This window comes from Dryobates pubescens, chromosome 22 (assembly GCF_014839835.1).
Source record: "Dryobates pubescens isolate bDryPub1 chromosome 22, bDryPub1.pri, whole genome shotgun sequence".
NCBI lineage: Eukaryota > Metazoa > Chordata > Aves > Piciformes > Picidae > Dryobates > Dryobates pubescens.
In genome coordinates this window covers 18581277-18599578 of record NC_071633.1, presented here as the reverse complement: position 1 = coordinate 18599578, position 18302 = coordinate 18581277, and the positions used below count along the sequence as shown (strand labels likewise).

The following is an 18302-nucleotide window of genomic DNA, read 5'->3' as shown; positions in this document are numbered from 1 at the left end:
CCCAAGCTCCTGGAGGTCCCTCCCAGCTCCAGGAGTGCAGCACATGGCAGAAGGATGGGAGCTGGGGACACATCTCCCACTGCCAAGGAACTGACACTAACAGCATCCAGATGCTCTCTACACCCATTGCTTCCTTCCTGCATAGAACCAGATACTGACCCCAAATCCCCCAACTGAATGAATAGCTGGGCAGAGGTCAGTGGTTGTATGAAGTGGTGAAAGGATCCAGAATAAAACCAAACCAAAGCAAAACTTGAAAAGAAAAAGCAGACAAGAATCAACCATCTACCTTGAAATAATCTCTGCAGTGTTATCTGCCTCTTGTCAGAAGTTTTTAGGGAACAGAAATGCCAAACTGTCCTCTAAGATACATCCCATGGGCAAGTGACACATCCAAAGCTTTCCCTCTGTTGCTGTCTCTGCTCATGCTTGGTGCCCACACGTGCTACAGTGCTGGGCACTCCTGGATGCTGGAAGCACTTGGATTTTTTACTCTCCTGATGTGACAGCTCTTTGCCTGTTCTTCACAAGCCAGAGAAGTCCTTGACTAGAACCAGGCTTCACATAACAATTTTTCCTTAGAAATAAAGGCCATGGAACTGGCAATTGTGAACAGAAATGGAACTGATCTACCAAAGGACTGGAAACAGATTTTTTCCTTCATGGCAAATTCATAGAATCAGTAAGGTTGGAAAAGACCTCAAAGATCATCAAGTCCAGCCTGTCACCCAACGCCTCATGACTACTAAACCATGGCACCAAGTGCCACATCCAATCCCCTCTTGAACACCTCCAGGGATGGTGACTCCACCACCTCCCTGGGCAGCACATCCCAATGGCTAACAACTCTCTGTGAAGAACTTTCTCCTCACCTCCAGCCTAAGCCTTCCCTGGCACAGCTTGAGACTGTGTCCTCTTGTTCTGGTGCTGGTCAATATTTAAAACCAGACAGACTCTGTGGTGCTCTGGTGAAAGAGGATGAAACAAGCCATGGGGACAAGTTAGAGCAGTGGCTCTTGAGATGTAGCCTCAGCCCAGCCAGCAATTAGCTTTTGGGATCTTGGTGTCTGCTCCCCAGCCTCCTGCTGAGTGATGCAAGCAGGGCCCCTATGGAACATGTCAAATGCAAACTGACTGCCCAGCTGTGGGGACTGTTTGAAATCTGGACTTCAACCACAGCTTTGATGTGGTCCTGGACCGAGCATGTTCCCACGAAGTTTTAGTTCTCCTTAAAGCTGCAGAAGGGTAGCACAAGGACACTGGGAGGGTTCAGGAGGAAAGCTCTGGCGTGGGGGTAACGTGGAAAGGGTTTTCTGTCTGCTGGCAGCGTACAGTGTAACCAAAAATACTCAGAGGGGTTGCTATCTGTTGAATATCTGTGGTATTTTCTTAGAAGAAACTGCAGATGCAAATTCCATCCAGGAAATCAAGTGAGCTACAGCTATTGAAATAGGAGGGGAACAGATAATGGGAAGGAGGAAAGAGGAACACTTCACACTGCAAGGTAACACCCCAGGGGTGCAATTACACAAGAGCTTAAAGTGAGTCTAAGCAAGTGCAAGTTGTCTGTCAGAAACCTGTCCATACCACATCAGGCTGACAGAGATCTTCCATCTGTTTCACCTTGCTAAGAACAGATTAAGCACAATGTTCCCTTTTGATTCTTCCCCTGCTTGTTGCTGGGAACACTCAAAACTCTCTTCCACATTGTAAATCTCTACTTTGATTTTCATTTAACTTAATGCAACTTGAATGATGCAACCTGATGACAGCAAAAGCATTTCTTGTTCCATGCTGTGATGAATCCATAGCCTGGGGCCCCAGGACACCCTGCCCCCCCTGCACTGCTCCTCAGAGCATCCCAGCACCAAGACAGCGCTTTGCCCACTTTTGGAGTCAGTATTGAGTCAACCAGAAGGGAAAAGCACCTTCAGATTACACTGAAAAATCTTCAGCCCTCCTGAAGGTAGAGCAGGAGGCAGTTCATGGCTGCACCCTAAGAAAGTCCCCAGTCCCAGAGGGTTTCAGCTTGCAGCATGGTTTAGATTAAAATCCTATCTGGCCCCACAGCTTTGATGAAATTTTTGTTCTTCTGCGTCAAGGCTGAAAGCGACAGAGTCAGACAAAGCACTTGACACGTACAGTCTCCAGCATACAAACAACTGATGGTTTCCATAGAAAATTAGGGAACAGAGAAACTGAACTAACTCTGAAAAAATGAATTCTTAATTTTGTAATAAAGGCCACATGGTCTGCTCCACGGGAGGGGCAGGACCGATGCCTCTTCACCAAGCGCCACTGCCAAGCTCGTCCGGGGTGCACGCAGCTCCGTATCTCAGGACACATCCCGGTGTCTCAAGGCAAGGGGAACAGCAGGGCTCACCTTGTCCTTCAGCAGAGCATCTGCAGAATTCACTCTTGAGCATTGAATTCAATCAGTGAATGAGCTTACTCCAAAAAAAACCCCAACCAAAACCAACCAGCCACAAAGCCAGAAAACCAGCGCTGTGGTCCGGATTTTTGTGGTTGGATTTGAATCTCTTATCTGTGCTCACTGGAACAGTTTTGGGCTGGGTTGCACACAAACAACTTTCCTACATTAAACTGAGCTGAACACAGTTCAGCAAAGCAGAAAATTAATAGAAATGCCATTTGGAAGTTTAAATATTACAAGCACCTTCAGCAAGGCTTTATCACTTCTGCATCAGACTCTGGATTCTGCCCTAATTTGGTAATAAAGTGATATTCTGGTCCCCATCTTATGAATCCCAGAACCCCAAAGTGGCCTCCACTGCCCATCTTCATGTGCAAAACCCTGCTGAGCAGCATTGCTGCCCCTCTAAGTTCACACAAGAGGAATGGTTCTTGCAAAGCTTTTTGGATGCAAGCTGAAAACTCATTTAGTTGAGAATATTTTATTGTGGAAAAGGATATGGAAAGAGAAGTTAAAATGATAAAGAGACCTGAATAGAAAAGCCATGGTTATAAATGGAACAGTTGCTGTAAGCAGATAGTTCTGTACATCCACATCTGTTCCAGTTCAAAGCAGTTCATGTGAACCAGGGGAAGAAACTATTTTTTTCCTTGGGTTTCAGCACTGCAAACCTATCTGCATCCAGGCCAGGGGACAGAGGAGGGAGGAAGCCTCATCTGTGATGGGCTCAGCCTAAGTTTCAGCAAGATGGGACTGCCACTGACATCTCTTCTTGCCTTTCCCATTTTCCCCTCCTGCCCCCAATATTAAAGTACAGAAGAGAGCATCAACACTTGCAAATACTTACAGCAAAGTTGTTTGGTTTTGCTGAACCCAAGGCATCTGTAGCTTAACAAAAGCTCTGGGTTTGTTCCTCTACTCACAGATAGTTTTTACTTCACAGCTGTCCCTTTTTGGGGCCATTTTGATGACAACATGGGAAAAGCAGCACAGCCAGACAGGGAAATAAGTATGTGAAAGCAATGAGAGCACTCCAGGACTCAATCAGGTTCCAGAGGAGCTCAGATTTCCTGCCTGTGGACAGCTCAAACACTTTCCCTACCCACTTCTGTTCTATCCTCTTTTCTCTTCCTTTAGAATCTTTACAATGAACTAAGGAAAAAGAAAGCAGCTGAAAAAAATAAATGGATGTGGTACCAAGAAACAGAAAGGGCAATGACATCAAACTTGGGAAAGGGTAAGAGTTGAAATGAGCTCCCTGGTCTGACTGCAGAACCAAACTGCAGAGGAGGGACATGCCCCTGTCACAATCTGGCTACGAGAAGTCTTTATGGCACTCCTTACATTATGAAATGACAGCACACACTCACTGCCCAGACAGTGCAGGAGACTGAAAAGCCTTTTTGTTTGAAGCATCAGGTGTCTCACCCTGAGGCTGAACCACGTTTGCTAGCATCCCTGATCTTGTTTGGCACCTGCAGAACGTGGAAGCTTCCCGCAAGCAAGTCTCTGTAGGCAGCTCCTGGCACTGACCAGCAGCGTGCTTGAGTTGGTCAATGCAGAGTAATTGCTGGGCTGAAATCAATCACAAGCTCCCAGGAACTGCTCTGACAAGGTTTTACTTTAAAGATTTAGTGCCCTGACCAGTGGGATGCTGAACTCTTCAACTACCATTAGACATGTGCCTCACTGTCACAGTTGCGATGGATTACTGCTAGCTTCCCAGGAGCTCTGCTCTGGAATCCATCTGAAATGCAAAGATGCTCCACTTGAACCGAACAGTTCTTAAACCCCCTTGCAGAGATGCATGGCTGTAGTGTGAAATCCTGTTCATGTTTGGTGGAGAGAACACTGTGCAGGGTGGGGGAAAGTGCTGCAGATTTCCCTTGAAAGCACAGAGGTATGGAAGGTGTTGGGACACACAAGAGGGTCTTGTGCTCAGTTGCCCACTTCCCACCAAAGCCAGGGCTATTTGTATGCTTAAGTGCTTTACTGGATGAGGGCCAGAGGGCACAGCAAATTTCAGGACACAGCTCTGATGAGCTATTTTGAGAGAAATACATTGAAGAGAAAAAAAAAAAAAAAAGAAAAGAGGGGTAAAAAAGGAAAGCTTTCATTAATTTATAGGAGGAGGACAATAGGGATCTTGTTTTGGAAACCTGCACCTGGCTCTTTTGACTGAAAGCTTGGTAGCAAGATGCTACAAGGAGAAAGCTGAGAAATGAAATTAGTTTCTCTGCCAGTTTGAAACTATTCACTTTAAAAGGCTTAGACTTGATTTCTGTGCCTCTGGTGTGGAGCAGAACATTTACAATCTAACCCAAAACCTCTTTCTGCTCTTCCACTGGTGATCAGTATGCAGTCTTGGGGTTTTATTATCCAACCACTCCATTACATTGTCAGATGAACTTCAATGGTTAAGATTAATTAAAGATACTTTATCCCAACACACACAAGAGAAGTCCTTATGACAGTGTAAGGATGGTACCAGCAAGCAGTTTCTCTGGCAGCTGATGACCTGTCATTACTCACAGCCTCTTTGAAGGATCAGATTCACCCTCATTTGAAAATGACAAATAAGCTATTTCATTCGGGCCAGGCTTTCCAGGGTGGTGGCACCCAGCAGTCCCCTGCAAGGGAAGCAGAGTGGATAAGCACAGCCTGAACTCCAGCTCTGAACTAAGGAGCACCTCGAACAATTTCACCCTGTTCAATCTGGGGTGGATCCACGCCGCTCTGCTTCTTCCACTCTCACCCCCACAATGCACAGGGTTGGATCCTGGACAAGTATTATCTCCTCACAGCTGAGTCAGTTTTGAGTGAACTACATGAAAATTCTTGTTTTCTGTTACCTGCTGAAGCCCTAAACTTGACATCTCCATTAGTGGCACATCACAGCAGCTCTGCGACTGCAAACGAATGTGATGCAAGAGAGTTGATGTGCTCTCCCAAAGGCTCCTAAAGGCCTCTGAGATCTGTGTGTAAAGATACACCTTCCATTTCTAAAGCAGGTACAAAAGGGCTAGGATGTGTTTTCTGTGTTCAGCCTTTGCTTCTCAACCTGGTTTCCTACCATGTGAATTAAAGGAGGGTCTCCTGCATGTCCTCAAGTACAACTGTTCAGGAATGGCATCTGATCCTCCCCTGAGAGCCCAAATACCATCTTACATCTCAGGGCACTAAGAGTACAATATTCCTACGAAGGAACTGGGTTTGAAATACAAATCTGCAGCACAGGAATAGTTGTCTCTTACAGCTGAAGTACATCCTGGCAATGTACCTTAGGCAGTTTTCTTGTGCTATTCAGCTGGTCCCAGCTACCTGCCCAATGGATTATTGACACCAGTTGTAAAGATGAAGTAGCATTTCAAATCTATGCCCCTGTTGATGTCAACACTCAAGGCTAGGAGGCTGTTCCCAAGCAGGTTGATGGAGTCTGCAAACACAGCCCTGCTAGTACAGTGCCGATACCCACATCCCCTGAAACCTGTGACAGCCACGTGTTCTGGGCTATGCAGTGCTGTCCCTGCCTGCTTATGGAAGTCTTTCATTTCACTCACAGGAACAGCAAACATGGCTCTTGGGGGGGAAGGTTATTGTTTTTTGAAGCTTTGATTCCTTTTACTTAACTTGACATTTAGGAGGGAAGCACAGAAAACTTTTGCAATACCCTACACACAGCAGCCCTCAGAGGCAAAAAAACCCCAGCACCACCAGCTGAGGATGAAGCTCAATGAGTGTGGTTACTAATGAGAAGAGCAAGAAAAGCTACCCAGAAGCAGCAAACCAGGCATGGTGCACAGGAAAACATGAAAAATGGATTTATTGGCAAGATCTGAAAAGATACCTGGGTAGTGTATGGGGTGGTGCTGGCTCAGGCTGCCATAGAGTTGATTTCCTTCTGTTATCTTCCACTAAATACAAGGTCAAATGACATCCCAGCATACTGCACTGACCTGACCTGCATTCAGGCTCACTCAATCATCTGAAAGGAAAGCTAAGATCACACCCTTGATACATGCTGGTAAGAAGAATTGGAAGATGTCAACACTCAGTCTGAGTTACCCTGTTTGTTGGCAAGCCCCTTCTGCCCCAGGACACAAAGTCAGTCCTGTTTGCCATCCCTCAGCACACAGACAGCAGAGATCTGCACTCTCCAGTATACCTTGCAAGGTGTCTTTCCTACTTATCCTCTGTTACAGGATACAAATGTGCTGCTTACCAACAGAGCAGAGGCACTCCCAGAATGTGTTCTGGGAATGCAAATGATGCTCAGCATGTTTTAGGTCAGAGCCCTCCACATTTGTAATGAGCAACCAAAATTACAGCACATTCTGCTACCCTCGTACAGAGCAGCCTTAACTTTGAGCAGGCAAGCCCCAAAGAAAGGAGCCCAAGCCCTAAAAATCCCAATAACATTAATTGAAGCTTGCCTGAAGCTTCTGACTGGCTTGGGGCACACTATCAGCAGCATGATGGATGGACTGGATGCCCAAGCAGACTTAAATCTCTTGATGTACGTTGCTTGAGCTGATTAAATGAGTGCAAACTGCTGCTTTGGATGTAGTTCTGATCAACATTAGGGGCTGGAATAATCAACTGGACTCTCACCCAGGTTTTGTTATTGTACTGATAAACTAACCCTAAAAAACAAATGAATGAATAACTCATTGCACAATGCTGTGAGGTCTGACCGCCCTGGAAGAAGGCTGAGAAAGCAGCAGCAGTCTCTCTTGCAGCATTGTGTTGCCTTGTGCAAGACCCCTGAGACACAACCCCAGAGCTGTTTCACACAACTTTCCCTCCATGAGCCCCAGGCTGAAACTCCTACACCTGCCTAAAATCCTGGAACCAGGCTGGCTCCACATCCTTTGCTGGTGACTCAGGCTGATTTCTGTTTACACTCTCGTGAGCTGAAGGATGAGGATGACTAGTAGCTACACAGATAAATAAAGCATATTAAGTCACAGGAAGTAAAAAGGGAAAACCATTAATTTATTTTTAGAAGCCTGTTCTTGCCATTCATCAGAGAGAAAAAAAAAAAGAACATTCAGAAGTATGCAGCAAGATACAAGCATCTGGATGAGGTTTGCTGACCACATACCAACAGTCAGACTACACACAGAGAACCATTTTCCTTCTTTAGCCCAGTCTCAGACTCTGTGCCAGGAACACAGGACACAGACAACAGTGGAGTAGCTTCCTCTGGTGAGCCTCGAAGAATGCTTTCACCACCCATGCTACACACAGCTGCTTCAGCATGGCCTTACCCTTCCCAGTGGTCCTACAACTGACACTTCTCTTCTGGATACATCATGGCACCACCATTACAGACCTCGTCCATCAACAGTGTCCATACTGTGTTACAAACGTGAGGGAAGGTCTCAGGATGAGGAAAAGGACTTGGGGGTGCTGGTAGTGAAGAAGCTCAACATGAGCCAGCAGTGTGCACTTGCAGCCCAGAAAGCCAACCAGACCATGGGCTGCAGCAAGAGAAGCATAGCCAGCAGGGCCAGGGAGAAGATTCTCCCGCTCCGCTCTGGTGAGACCCCTCCCTCTGGGGAGGGACTTTTCAGGGTGTCAGGGAGTGATAGGACTGGGGGGGATGGAGCAAAACTAGAAATGGGTAGATTCAGATTGGATGTCAGGAAGAAGTTCTTCCTCATGAGGATGGTGAGACACTGGCACAGGTTGCCCAGGGTGGAAGCCTCATCCCTAGAGGTTTTGAAGGCCAGGCTGGATGTGGCTGTGAGCAACCTGCTGTAGTGTGAGGTGTCCCTGGCCATGGCAGGGGGGCTGGAACTGGATGATGCTTGAGGTCCCTTCCAACCCTAGCAATTCTGTGATTTTGTGATGTGGATCAGCTTCTCCATGCCCACGTTAACCAAACCCAAGGAGGTGATTCATCACAGAGCTGGCTGCTCAACTCCCAGCATGCCCACACGACCCTCCTTTTCCCTCCTCTTGCTGGGTTGCCAAAATAACCTGCATCCATCACTGGAAGGCCTTTCCAGGACAATAGTGCCACAGCACACTGTGATGAATTTCATGGTATTTGCATAAAAGCTTCCATCATTTGCAGCCTGCAGCAGATTTCTGCTGGGCAATCATATCACGAACAGAAAGCTATAGCACACTTTGAATCCTTGCCTCCCAACTCCGGGAAGAAAGGCAAAGCAGGTTCCTTGACCTGTCTTGTGGCACATCAGCAGCCAAGACACTGTAGTAGAAATGATGAGGCAAAAACACAGAACAGGATTTGCTTTGGGCACATTTCTGCCACTTTCCTAAACCCTAAAGCTTTGATGACTAGCCCTGAAACTTGCACCTTGGCTGCTGTTTCTCTTATGAACCATTACAACCCCCTCACAATATCACATTGAAAAGAAGAGGTTTAAAATGTAATGAATGCAGAGTCCTCTGAATCCTGTTATCTCTGTGATGTCACTGAAGTCAGTATCTGTCCACTTCTCCTATTCACCTTTTAAAAGTGTCCTGAAGCTGCACTGGAAATGTAACTTCATTGCCAAGCTTCTCCCTTCTTTACTAACCAAGTGCTGTGAGAAGTGTTCCTGTCTCCCTGGGCAGAATTCTTCGTCAGCCCCACCAACACACAGTTCCCCACTGCATGTTCCAAGCTTGTTCTGCAAGCAGGACAGCAGCTGACGTCAGTGAAGATGTACAAGAGACAACATGTGTTTAGAAAACAAAGTTTGTTCCCCCTCCCCCCCCATTCCAGTACAGACTCATCTCCCTGGGCAGGATAAAAATAGAGGGAGAGGTAAACCAGCAGGACTGGGAGCCAGGACCATGCAACTTGTAATCACTGATGTCATGATAGAAGTTAAATAATTGATAGGATGCAAAAACAGAGCAGTTACTGCCTGCAAACCACTTGGCCTCTTCCTAACAGGTCTCAGATTGTGAGCTTCTGGGGCACTCACAGCTGTGTCCCAAAAAAGTCAGCAGTGCTTGGAGGAAAAGGCCCCCCAAAAGTTCTGTTTTTCAAAGCTGCAGTCTGAAAGGACATTTCAGTGATGATATAGATTATTAATATGCCACTCAGAATGAGAATGTACATCCAGGTCTTTGCACAGATACAGAGCTGCCAGGAATAAATCAGATATGGAGATAAGGTAAGCTGGCAAAGATGCTGAAGAGGAATGGTTGGATCTAGCCTTGCTCCTGTCTTTTTATCAGCTCAAATCTGGAAATAGCCACTGGAATGATTGGAAGGACAAACTGCCAGGGAAGGTTCAAAGATGCAAACTGTGGGAGTCTGAAGAAGACACTAGCATGTGGGCCAGCCACAGAGGAGAGGCAGGGACAAGACATTGGAAACAGCAAGGGGGACTGAAACGGCAGGACAGGAGGCACAGCACAAAGAACCAGAGCAAGTGAGAGGCAAGGGTGCGTGCAGGGAGCCAGGTCAGCTGTCTGCAGATAAAAGCTGAAGGATCCCAGGAGGTTAGGGGGCAGGGAGAAGGGCTGGCCCTCCCACCAGGATGCAGGACTACTTTCAGAAATAGAGGGGTGAGGGATGCAAAGCAAAGGCTAAACCAAATGAATAGAAAACTCCTTCCCTTGAGGGCATGTGGGCTAGCCTAGGGAGCTGCAGCAATGACTAATGCAGCCCAGCATGAGGAGCTTCACTTCCTGAGCATTCAGAGCCTCCCAAGCCAGGCAGCCATTGTGGTTGGATCTAAAAGGTCTACAGTTACCATAAATTACCTTGCAGTGACCATGCAGACACCACAATCTTTTTGCTCTCCAAAGTATCAGAGAAAAGCTGTGTGCTGTTACTCACATTGCTCAGATCTAACAGCTGGCACAAGATGACTTAGCACCACTGAAAATAACACCCTGATAGAGTCTCAGCAAGGCATGGAGCTGCCAGCCCCTGAAAAACCTGTCATTTGTAAAACCCCTCTTGGGGTTTGTACCTATGGCAGAGCTGCAAGGCCTGCCATAGTCTCAAGCTTGGCAGCAAACATGGGTGAGGTCAGGAAGGTGAATATTCCCAGAGTGGCACACAAGATAAACTGCCTTTGTAGTCTCTGGAAGTAAGCAGAACTATCTCATGCCACTATCACTAGCTTGGCTTGTGTGATAAAATAGGAGGATGTGTGCAGAAGTGTTTTGTTGGGGTTTTTGGTCAGAATCCCTGAAAACACTTGCAAGAAATAAAAGTGGTGGCTTCTGTTCATGGAGCTCATCAGTCTCATGGCAAGAGTCTAATGGTCACCTATACAGCAACCCAACAACTCTACATGACATTAATGCTCGATAGCTTAATCACTTCCAAGTCCCCATCATCTTGTCAAAGGACAATAGCAAGGACTTAGACAGGTCCTCCCCTGGAGCCTGCTCAGTGCTTCTGCCTTACACAGCTCTCCTCCCTGCGCTGACCACCCGCTGCAGGAAGCGAGGATCTAGCAGAGGATTCAGCTTTTGTAGGTCTTTGCACTGTACCTTCCAAGTGTCTTGATGATACTGAGCAGGACACTGAGCTCTGTGCTGGACCTCAGGAGCACCAAGCAGGACACTGAGCTCCAAGCCTTGCTGCACATGGCAAAACAGCCATTTCTTTTGGGCTATGGTCTCAGTGAGAGCAGCTTCTCCTTCTTTTGCCTCCTGGAGAAGTGTCTGGCCAGGAGAGGGTGGCCTGCCAAGGCCCCAGCTGCATAGGATGCTAAGCATGCCCCAAGGAGTGCTAAATATCCCCAGTGAAGTGGGAGGGAGATGAGTGAACTTCTCATTCATCAGCCTCTCACCCAGTAAAGCCCCAAAGTCTGTCATGCCTGTTCCTGTCCCTTCCATTCTCCCTTTTCCCCAAAGCAAGCTCTAATTTTCCAACCACAGCACGTCCCCAAGCATTTCCTTTTCTCAAAATCACCAGAATCCAAGGGGTGTAATTAAAGTCAAAAGGGACTCTCTTCCCTTCCTGGTGCCAGTAAATACTGCTGCTTCCCAGGGCTGCTCTCCTGCCTTCTGTTTTGGCAGGCTGCTTTTACCCCATATTTCATGTCACACCCCTGCAGCCACAGAGCTACATAGACCTCACCAGGGCACCCACCACATCTGACTCTGCAATGCCCCTTTCCCACCACCTCAGCACTCTGGAAGAGCTGTCAGTGATGGACAAACTGCCTGCTGCCAGTCTTGGCCAGAGCAAGGCACACTTCCAGCAGCTACTCGGCAAGCCGAGGCACAGGTCTGCAGTCCAGCAGGCAGGCAGAGCTGTGGCTCCATCTGTGCCCAGCCCCAGAAATTAATAAGCTATTACTACAAATTAAAATATTCAGTTAATGATGTGCATGGCTGCACATTCCAGAGCTGGAAAAGAAGTCCTAATTAAATCAATACAGTTATTAGTCCCTTGTCATCTTTGATTAATTATTGTCTTAATATGCTTCCTCATTTTCACTGTTACTGGAAACAGCTGCAGTACTACCATGGGAAGCAGGGTGCTACAGATGAGAAACCATGCTGGAAGTCCCAGCTTTGGGCTGAGGAATGTCTTCAGAGAAGAGGAGGGAATAATTTCCTTTTCTGGGGGTGACAGACTGATAACATTTAAGTTGATGACAAAAAACTCTCATGGGTTTCAAAGGGGGTCAAATGTTCACACAGGGAATTTTTGATTGCTGAAATCTGGGGAGCAAAGACTTGGCTCCTGATCTTGTGCTCAGTCCTGAGCACTTCTCCCCGTGCCTCGAAGCCTTTCTCTGAAGTGCCAGGACATCCACGGTCCCTTCAGAAGCCAGCATGCCAACCCCTTCCTCAAAGCCCACCCCAATTCTGACCCTTGCCCCTTCCTCATTAGATGCAGTGGTCAGCCCAGAACACAAGGAAGCAATTGGCATAAAATTAGCTGGCAGGCCTGAGCTGTGATGTCTGGGTGCTCAGGGCAGAGAGGAGCTGAGGACACCTGTCCTTTCATGCTGCCGAAAGCCAAAAATAATGTACTGAGGTCACTTTTTTTCCTTGCTAGTGAAAAGTAAAACAGTGCTTTGGATGTTGGCAACTGACAATATTTACCCAGAGCACCATAGGCTGCTCTTCGTTTTCCTGTTTTCTATCATATTCTCACTGACCCCAACTTTTACCTAACTCCTGGTAACAAGCACCAGAGTATAAAGATGACAGACAACCATCAAGGACCAGTCCCCACGTGTCTTCCCAGCAATAAAAGCAAAGAAGTTACCAAAGAACCGGACAGGATTTGTATCATGACATGTGGATCTGCTATGGAATTAGACAGGAGTTTCATCTTATCCAAAAAGAGCCTGTTTGTAAAAGCTGCTGATAAGTTATCGATAGCAATACAAATAAGCCCCTTGGACTCAGTAATGAAGCTGGTACACACTGATCATGCTGCTAAGGGGTGATTCAGTCAAGTAAATAGAGAATGCCTCTGTAGAGCACTATGTAAAGTTTCCCAATGATAAAAAGCCACTCAAGCACTTTCTCAGGACTCTCACCCTATCACTGTGATTACCTCATGATAAATTGCCACCTGCCCCGTGAGTAATGGTAGAGCTTTGCAGTGCCAGTTTATCATTTAGTACTCTTACTTATATCTCTGTTAATGTAATGAGCTAACACTTCAGCTCCCCAGGTCACTTGCTGCCCATCTCACTTTTGAGAAGTTCAAGCTCCTCCTGATTTTAATGAAGAAGTTACCACAGAGAAGTGGGGAGGTACAGAAACCCTGTCCCCCGCTATCCGGCTACGAAGCCCAGCTGGTTTGTGTCAAACATTCAAGAAATAGTTCTCTTCTCATTCTGGGTGCTCTGGCTGGGTCTGACAAGCCCACAGCATTTCTTTCAGCAATGGGCTGAACTCCAGTGAAATATTTGGCCATCTAATGAGTAGACTCCAGGATAACGGTTTTCATGGGAATCCAAAAAGAGGGAGTACAGAGAAGGGCTCCCCACGCTATTCTTAGCTGCAAACAGTTAGATTTGGAATTTTGATTGGAAAGGGTGGAATTTATAATGGTGCCATGCTAAATTTACTTCATTTGTATACAATTCAGCTGGATAATCAAGTGTGCTCCAGGGCGTTCCTGGTTAGCATCTCCCTTCTCCTTTTATTGTCGCTAAACTGGTAGGAAGAACGCCCTCAGTAAATAGTGCTGGTAAAAATCTGCTCAGCTATGTGTGAGTGGAGGCTCGGTACACCCTGCATGCAGGGTATGTGGGTGCACATGCAGGCACACAGACACCAAGCTGTGATTTATTTCCAGAGGGAAGCCAAGGAAATTCCCACCCCCTACCATTTAAATGCTCTGCTCCTTGGCTCTAGACATTCCCTAACTTCTCAGCCAAGGAATGTATTCCCCCCCTCCTTCCAATATATATAATTTACTTTGCTGCACACATTAGTTAATGATACCGAGATACACGGTTTAGCCAGTTCTGTAAAAGCATTACTGACACGCTGAGGCAGAACCATTTCATTTCAGAAGACCTTTTCCTCTTCTTTCTTTTTCCCCCACCTCTCATCTTTCACAGCACAGCCTGAATTAACAGCAACCACCAACCCCAGGGTTTTACCCTGTATACTTTGTACTCTACTTCTTCATAACTAGATTGGCTTCCCCGGGGTTCGAAGAGCTTTTAATTGCTGCATTAATGTGGGTTCCAAACTCTTTACACTGTTTTATGCTTTGGAAGCGGGGGGGGATATTTGATTTCGCTGGTCCTTTGCAGAGATCATGCCTGGATTTTTAAAAATAGTCGATGAAACGCTAATAATAAATCCCTTATCGGGGCACTCCGGCTGCCCGCGGAGCCCAGCTCCCAGCCGGGGAAGCCGCATACCCCCGGGCGCACCCCAGCCCCGCACCTTCCCCGCCGCCTGTGACTTACGCGGTCCCCAGGGCGCGGCGGGCGGCAGCCTGCGCAGGTGGATCTCATCCTTCTCCATCTCCTCCCCGAATCCCGTAGCCCGGCTGCCGCTTGGTACCAAACTCAACTTGACAGGATCCCTGCTCCTCCCTTTCCCCCCCCGCGCCGTCTCCCGTGCCTCGCTCGGGGCAGGGCGCCTTCATCCAGCGAGCGGCACCGCGCAGCTCCCCGCCGCCCCCCGGCCACACTTTAAATACGGGCGGCGGGCGGCGGCCCGGCCCGCCGGGAGCGCGGCCCTCGCCGGGGACCGGCCCTCCTAGTGACGCCGCTGCTGCCGCCGCTCCTTCCCCGCCCGCCCGGCACCCGCCGCCCCCGCGTACCCTGCGCGGGGCTCCGCGCCTACCTGCGCTGACAGCGGCGGCGGAGCTGCCCCTGACCTTGGGCGCCGGAACGACGGCGGCAGCTGCTGGCAGGCGGGAGCAGCGCGGCCGCGAAAGGTCAGCACGCCCTGCGCTCCCGCGGAACGGCGGCGGCGGAGGGGCAGGGACCGGTCGGGGGGGGCACCGCCGCTGGGGTTCGCTGGAGCTATTCTCCCGGCGGTCCCCGAAATGAAGGCAATTTAACCGTTCCCGCGCTCCCCTTTACTGCTTTCTATGAACGTTCAAGCTCCCACACCTTTTGGTTTAACAAAAATAAAGGAAGAGGATCGAAAGCAGAACGTTTCCGTAGCTGCCAAAGCGAAGGCATCATCCGTAGCTGCCGGTGATGACTCCCTCTACAACCAAGATACACACTGGACCACTCCCCAGCTCTCCCCATCTTTCCCACTGCCCCACCTGTGGTGACAGTTCCCTCCATCACACGGGAGCAGCCAGGGCTTCATTCCCCGGGGGTCTGTGCCTGCCCGAGCAGCTGGCTGCCTCCTCTTCCCGGGTCTGGTCCATGAATCCTGGTCCATTATCCCTGTCCACACCAACAAACCCGGGCACTCACAGGATGCCACCAAGTTACCTTTTTATTACTTCTTGCTACTCCTCCAGCTGTGTGGCTACACCGTTTGCACACGATTTGGCCCGAGACTCCAGGTTCAGCCATCTCCAGGAATTTAAACCCCTCTTCAGTGCCTTGCAGGGATTCCCTCATTTTCTTCAATCCTGATCCCTGCGGTGCTGTAGAAACCCACTCAGGGCAAAACTGACACAGATTTATCAGCACTATTCTCTGACTGCTTTCCCTTTCTCTAATCTCAGACAAGCACTTAACCCTCAAAAATGCAAAGACAGAAGCACACCAGGGCTCTGCCAGAAGTAAACAGGCTCAGCAGGCTTCCCAGCTTCTGGCAGGCAGACCCCCAAACACCCCGCAATCACTGTACGAGGCCAAGTTCCTCCTGCTGCCACACTCCTGCTGCACCCAGGCCCTCCTCAGTCCTCTTAGCACTCAGAAAAGGGGAATTGCCAAGGGACAGCTTGCTGGTAGTACTCACCCCCCGGTAACAACGGAGTTTGTAGACAGCTGAGCCATCTCTACTCCCCTTGCTTAGAAAACAAGGTGCCTGGCACCACTGGGGGGTAGCACAGGGCTCCCCACTGCATGGCAGGGTTCAGGCACTTAGCTCATGGTCCTAATTCCACTCCTTAGCAAAAAGGAGGGGGTTACAACTCAGCTACATCCTTGGAACTGTATTTTTAAACTGTGAAAGCATCTTTCCTGGGGTGGTCAGAGGTTTGACACAAGGGATAGAACAGAACAAACAAACAACAAACCCCAGTGAGATAAGTATATAAACAAGGCAATTTCTGCACATGGACTTTTCCTTCACAGAACATAAGCCCTAGAGGCTTTGAAACGGAGTTGGGTTGCTTTCAGGCTACCTTTGGCATGTTTTGACTCCTGTTTAGCTCTGCTCTTTCAGCCTGTATGCATTTTGGCTGTTTCCAAATGCATGTTGCTGCAGAGTGTTATTAGCAGAAGGGCAGGAGAGCAGACTGTGCAGAGCCGAAGCCTCGCTCGCCGGCTTGTTTCACCAGGGATCAAAGGCACTTGGGAACATGCTCTTTTCCCTTCGCCTACAATGAATTTATTTTGGATGGAGATCTGCGGCAGAACCAAATGTGGGCACAGGACCAACATATATATTTGTTTTATGAATGTGAAACAAGTCTGGAAATCATACCAGGTTCCAGTGTCCTGCCTTGGAATGACCACAAGCTCCAGGAGCAACTGCTGACTACAGCTGAGGCAGGAACCCAGCCTGGATGTACTCACACAGAATGCGTGCCCTCATCCTCCAAGGGCTGCAGGTAATTCTCTACTGAAAGCCCAGCCAGAGGCAGGCCAGATGATTGATGTTGTCATTTTGTGACAAGCTTTAGGAAGTTTTAGTCTGACAAGCAGGGTTTGAAAAATTAAATTTGTGTTCCAGCCCTTTGCATGGGGGAAAAAAAGGAGAAACCAAGCCAACATCGCTGCCTCATTCCAGGTGTTTGAGTGTTAATGGCCGATCATTTCTTTGTAATGTGTCCTGAAAACGAGACTACATGAACTGCCTGCTATTCTTTTTGAAGGTCCTGGACTGACATGGCCCAGATTTGAGTGGTGATGGAAAAAAATCTGCCATGGAAGCTGTGCTCCACCCAGTAGTACTGAGAGGCAGGACAAGAAGTTTCCTTCTCACTCCCCTAGACAAGCTCTAGCAGATCCCTGAGCTGCTTTGGAGAAGCCCCTTGCTGGGAACTACTATAAAGATGAGGGGAAAATCCTGTGTCTGGACAGAGGCTGCCTGACCTCCATCACTCCATACTGCTTCCACATGTGATTCATGTACCTGCCAATATTCCCTTGGCTCCTCCCTGTGCGTGCAGATGGACTTTGTAATGAGCGTATCGTCCAAGGCTGGACCACTCTTGCACCTGAAGTGACAGGACTGCTCAGACTCTGACCATGCACGAGAGCAGAGGAAATACAATTTGTCTTTTCAAGAGCCCCATGAGCTAAAATAGGCTGTTGGGCTGATAGGAAGCAGAGACCCCAGCAGCAGTTTTCTTCCTTAGTGTGTGATAAACCCCGTGTGCCATCTCAACACATACTTGTGAGAAGAATGGTGGGGGGACAGATAATCTACTGTCTATGCAATAAACCAACAATGCTTTCTTAACAATTAGGAAGGAGACAGTCCTGCTTGGCATCCACACCTACAGTAAGTGCACTTGCTGGAAATATTTACAGCCTGCTCCTGCAAAATGCCTTGTGTACCTTTAGAACAATAATAATGCAGTTCTCGGCTCTTGAAATCCGGAGCCAAGCGACATCTCCGGGTGTTCAGGGTGCTCACGCTCCAGGGAAATGCCTGTGAGCAGCACCAGGCCCACCATCCCCAATGGCAAACAAACCAACCAGCCCACTGAGCGCCTCTCTGCCTTGCAGTTGCCTCTGAACTATTTTTACAAAGCCTTTTACACTATTGAGGGGCACACTCCAGCTCTCCTTTCGGCTGGGGCATCCGGAGATAAGAGCTCCTATCCCTGGCAGCCACCCGAAACTCCGGGAACACAATCACATGATGGTGAAACAAACCCTGGCTGTGGCTATGACAGCAGCATGCCCCCCTCCTCCTCACCTTCAGCACTATGCATGACAGAGTCCCTGGCCACCACTGCACACACAGGAAAGTTCATGGGTGTGTTGTATGTGGGGTAGAGAATAAGGTTCCAGAGAGCCCTAAAATCGCAGGCAGTGCAAGAAAGGTAAATGAGGAATAAGTCACAAAACTAAGGCATACCCAGAGAAATTAGCAGGTGGCAAGACTGAGATAAACAAGAAGAGATTTTTTTCCCCTCTACATAATACACTGAAACCATAAGATTATTATGTAAATTATTGTATAATAGTAAATATAACAAAACTATGGCTACAGAGCTTTGCTCCTTTTCCATGCAATCCAATGAAGTTCAGAGCACAGCTTTTAAAGAGGGATGAGAAACTTTGATGAAAAATAGGTCCAGTGGTGTCTA

General features: G+C 48.2%; 1 protein-coding gene across 2 annotated transcripts in view; it reads right to left on the bottom strand.

The window, feature by feature from the left end:
• The window catches only part of ANO1 (anoctamin 1), an 82803-nt gene extending 68297 nt beyond the window's left edge, over positions 1 to 14506 (bottom strand). For both annotated transcript variants that reach the window (XM_054171679.1, XM_054171678.1), the window contains exon 1: positions 14311 to 14506. In XM_054171679.1, the coding sequence (XP_054027654.1) occupies positions 14311 to 14368 (58 nt within the window). In that variant the 5' untranslated portion in view covers positions 14369 to 14506. The remainder of the gene's footprint in view (positions 1 to 14310) is intronic.
• Between the last annotated feature and the right edge of the window lie 3796 nt (positions 14507 to 18302).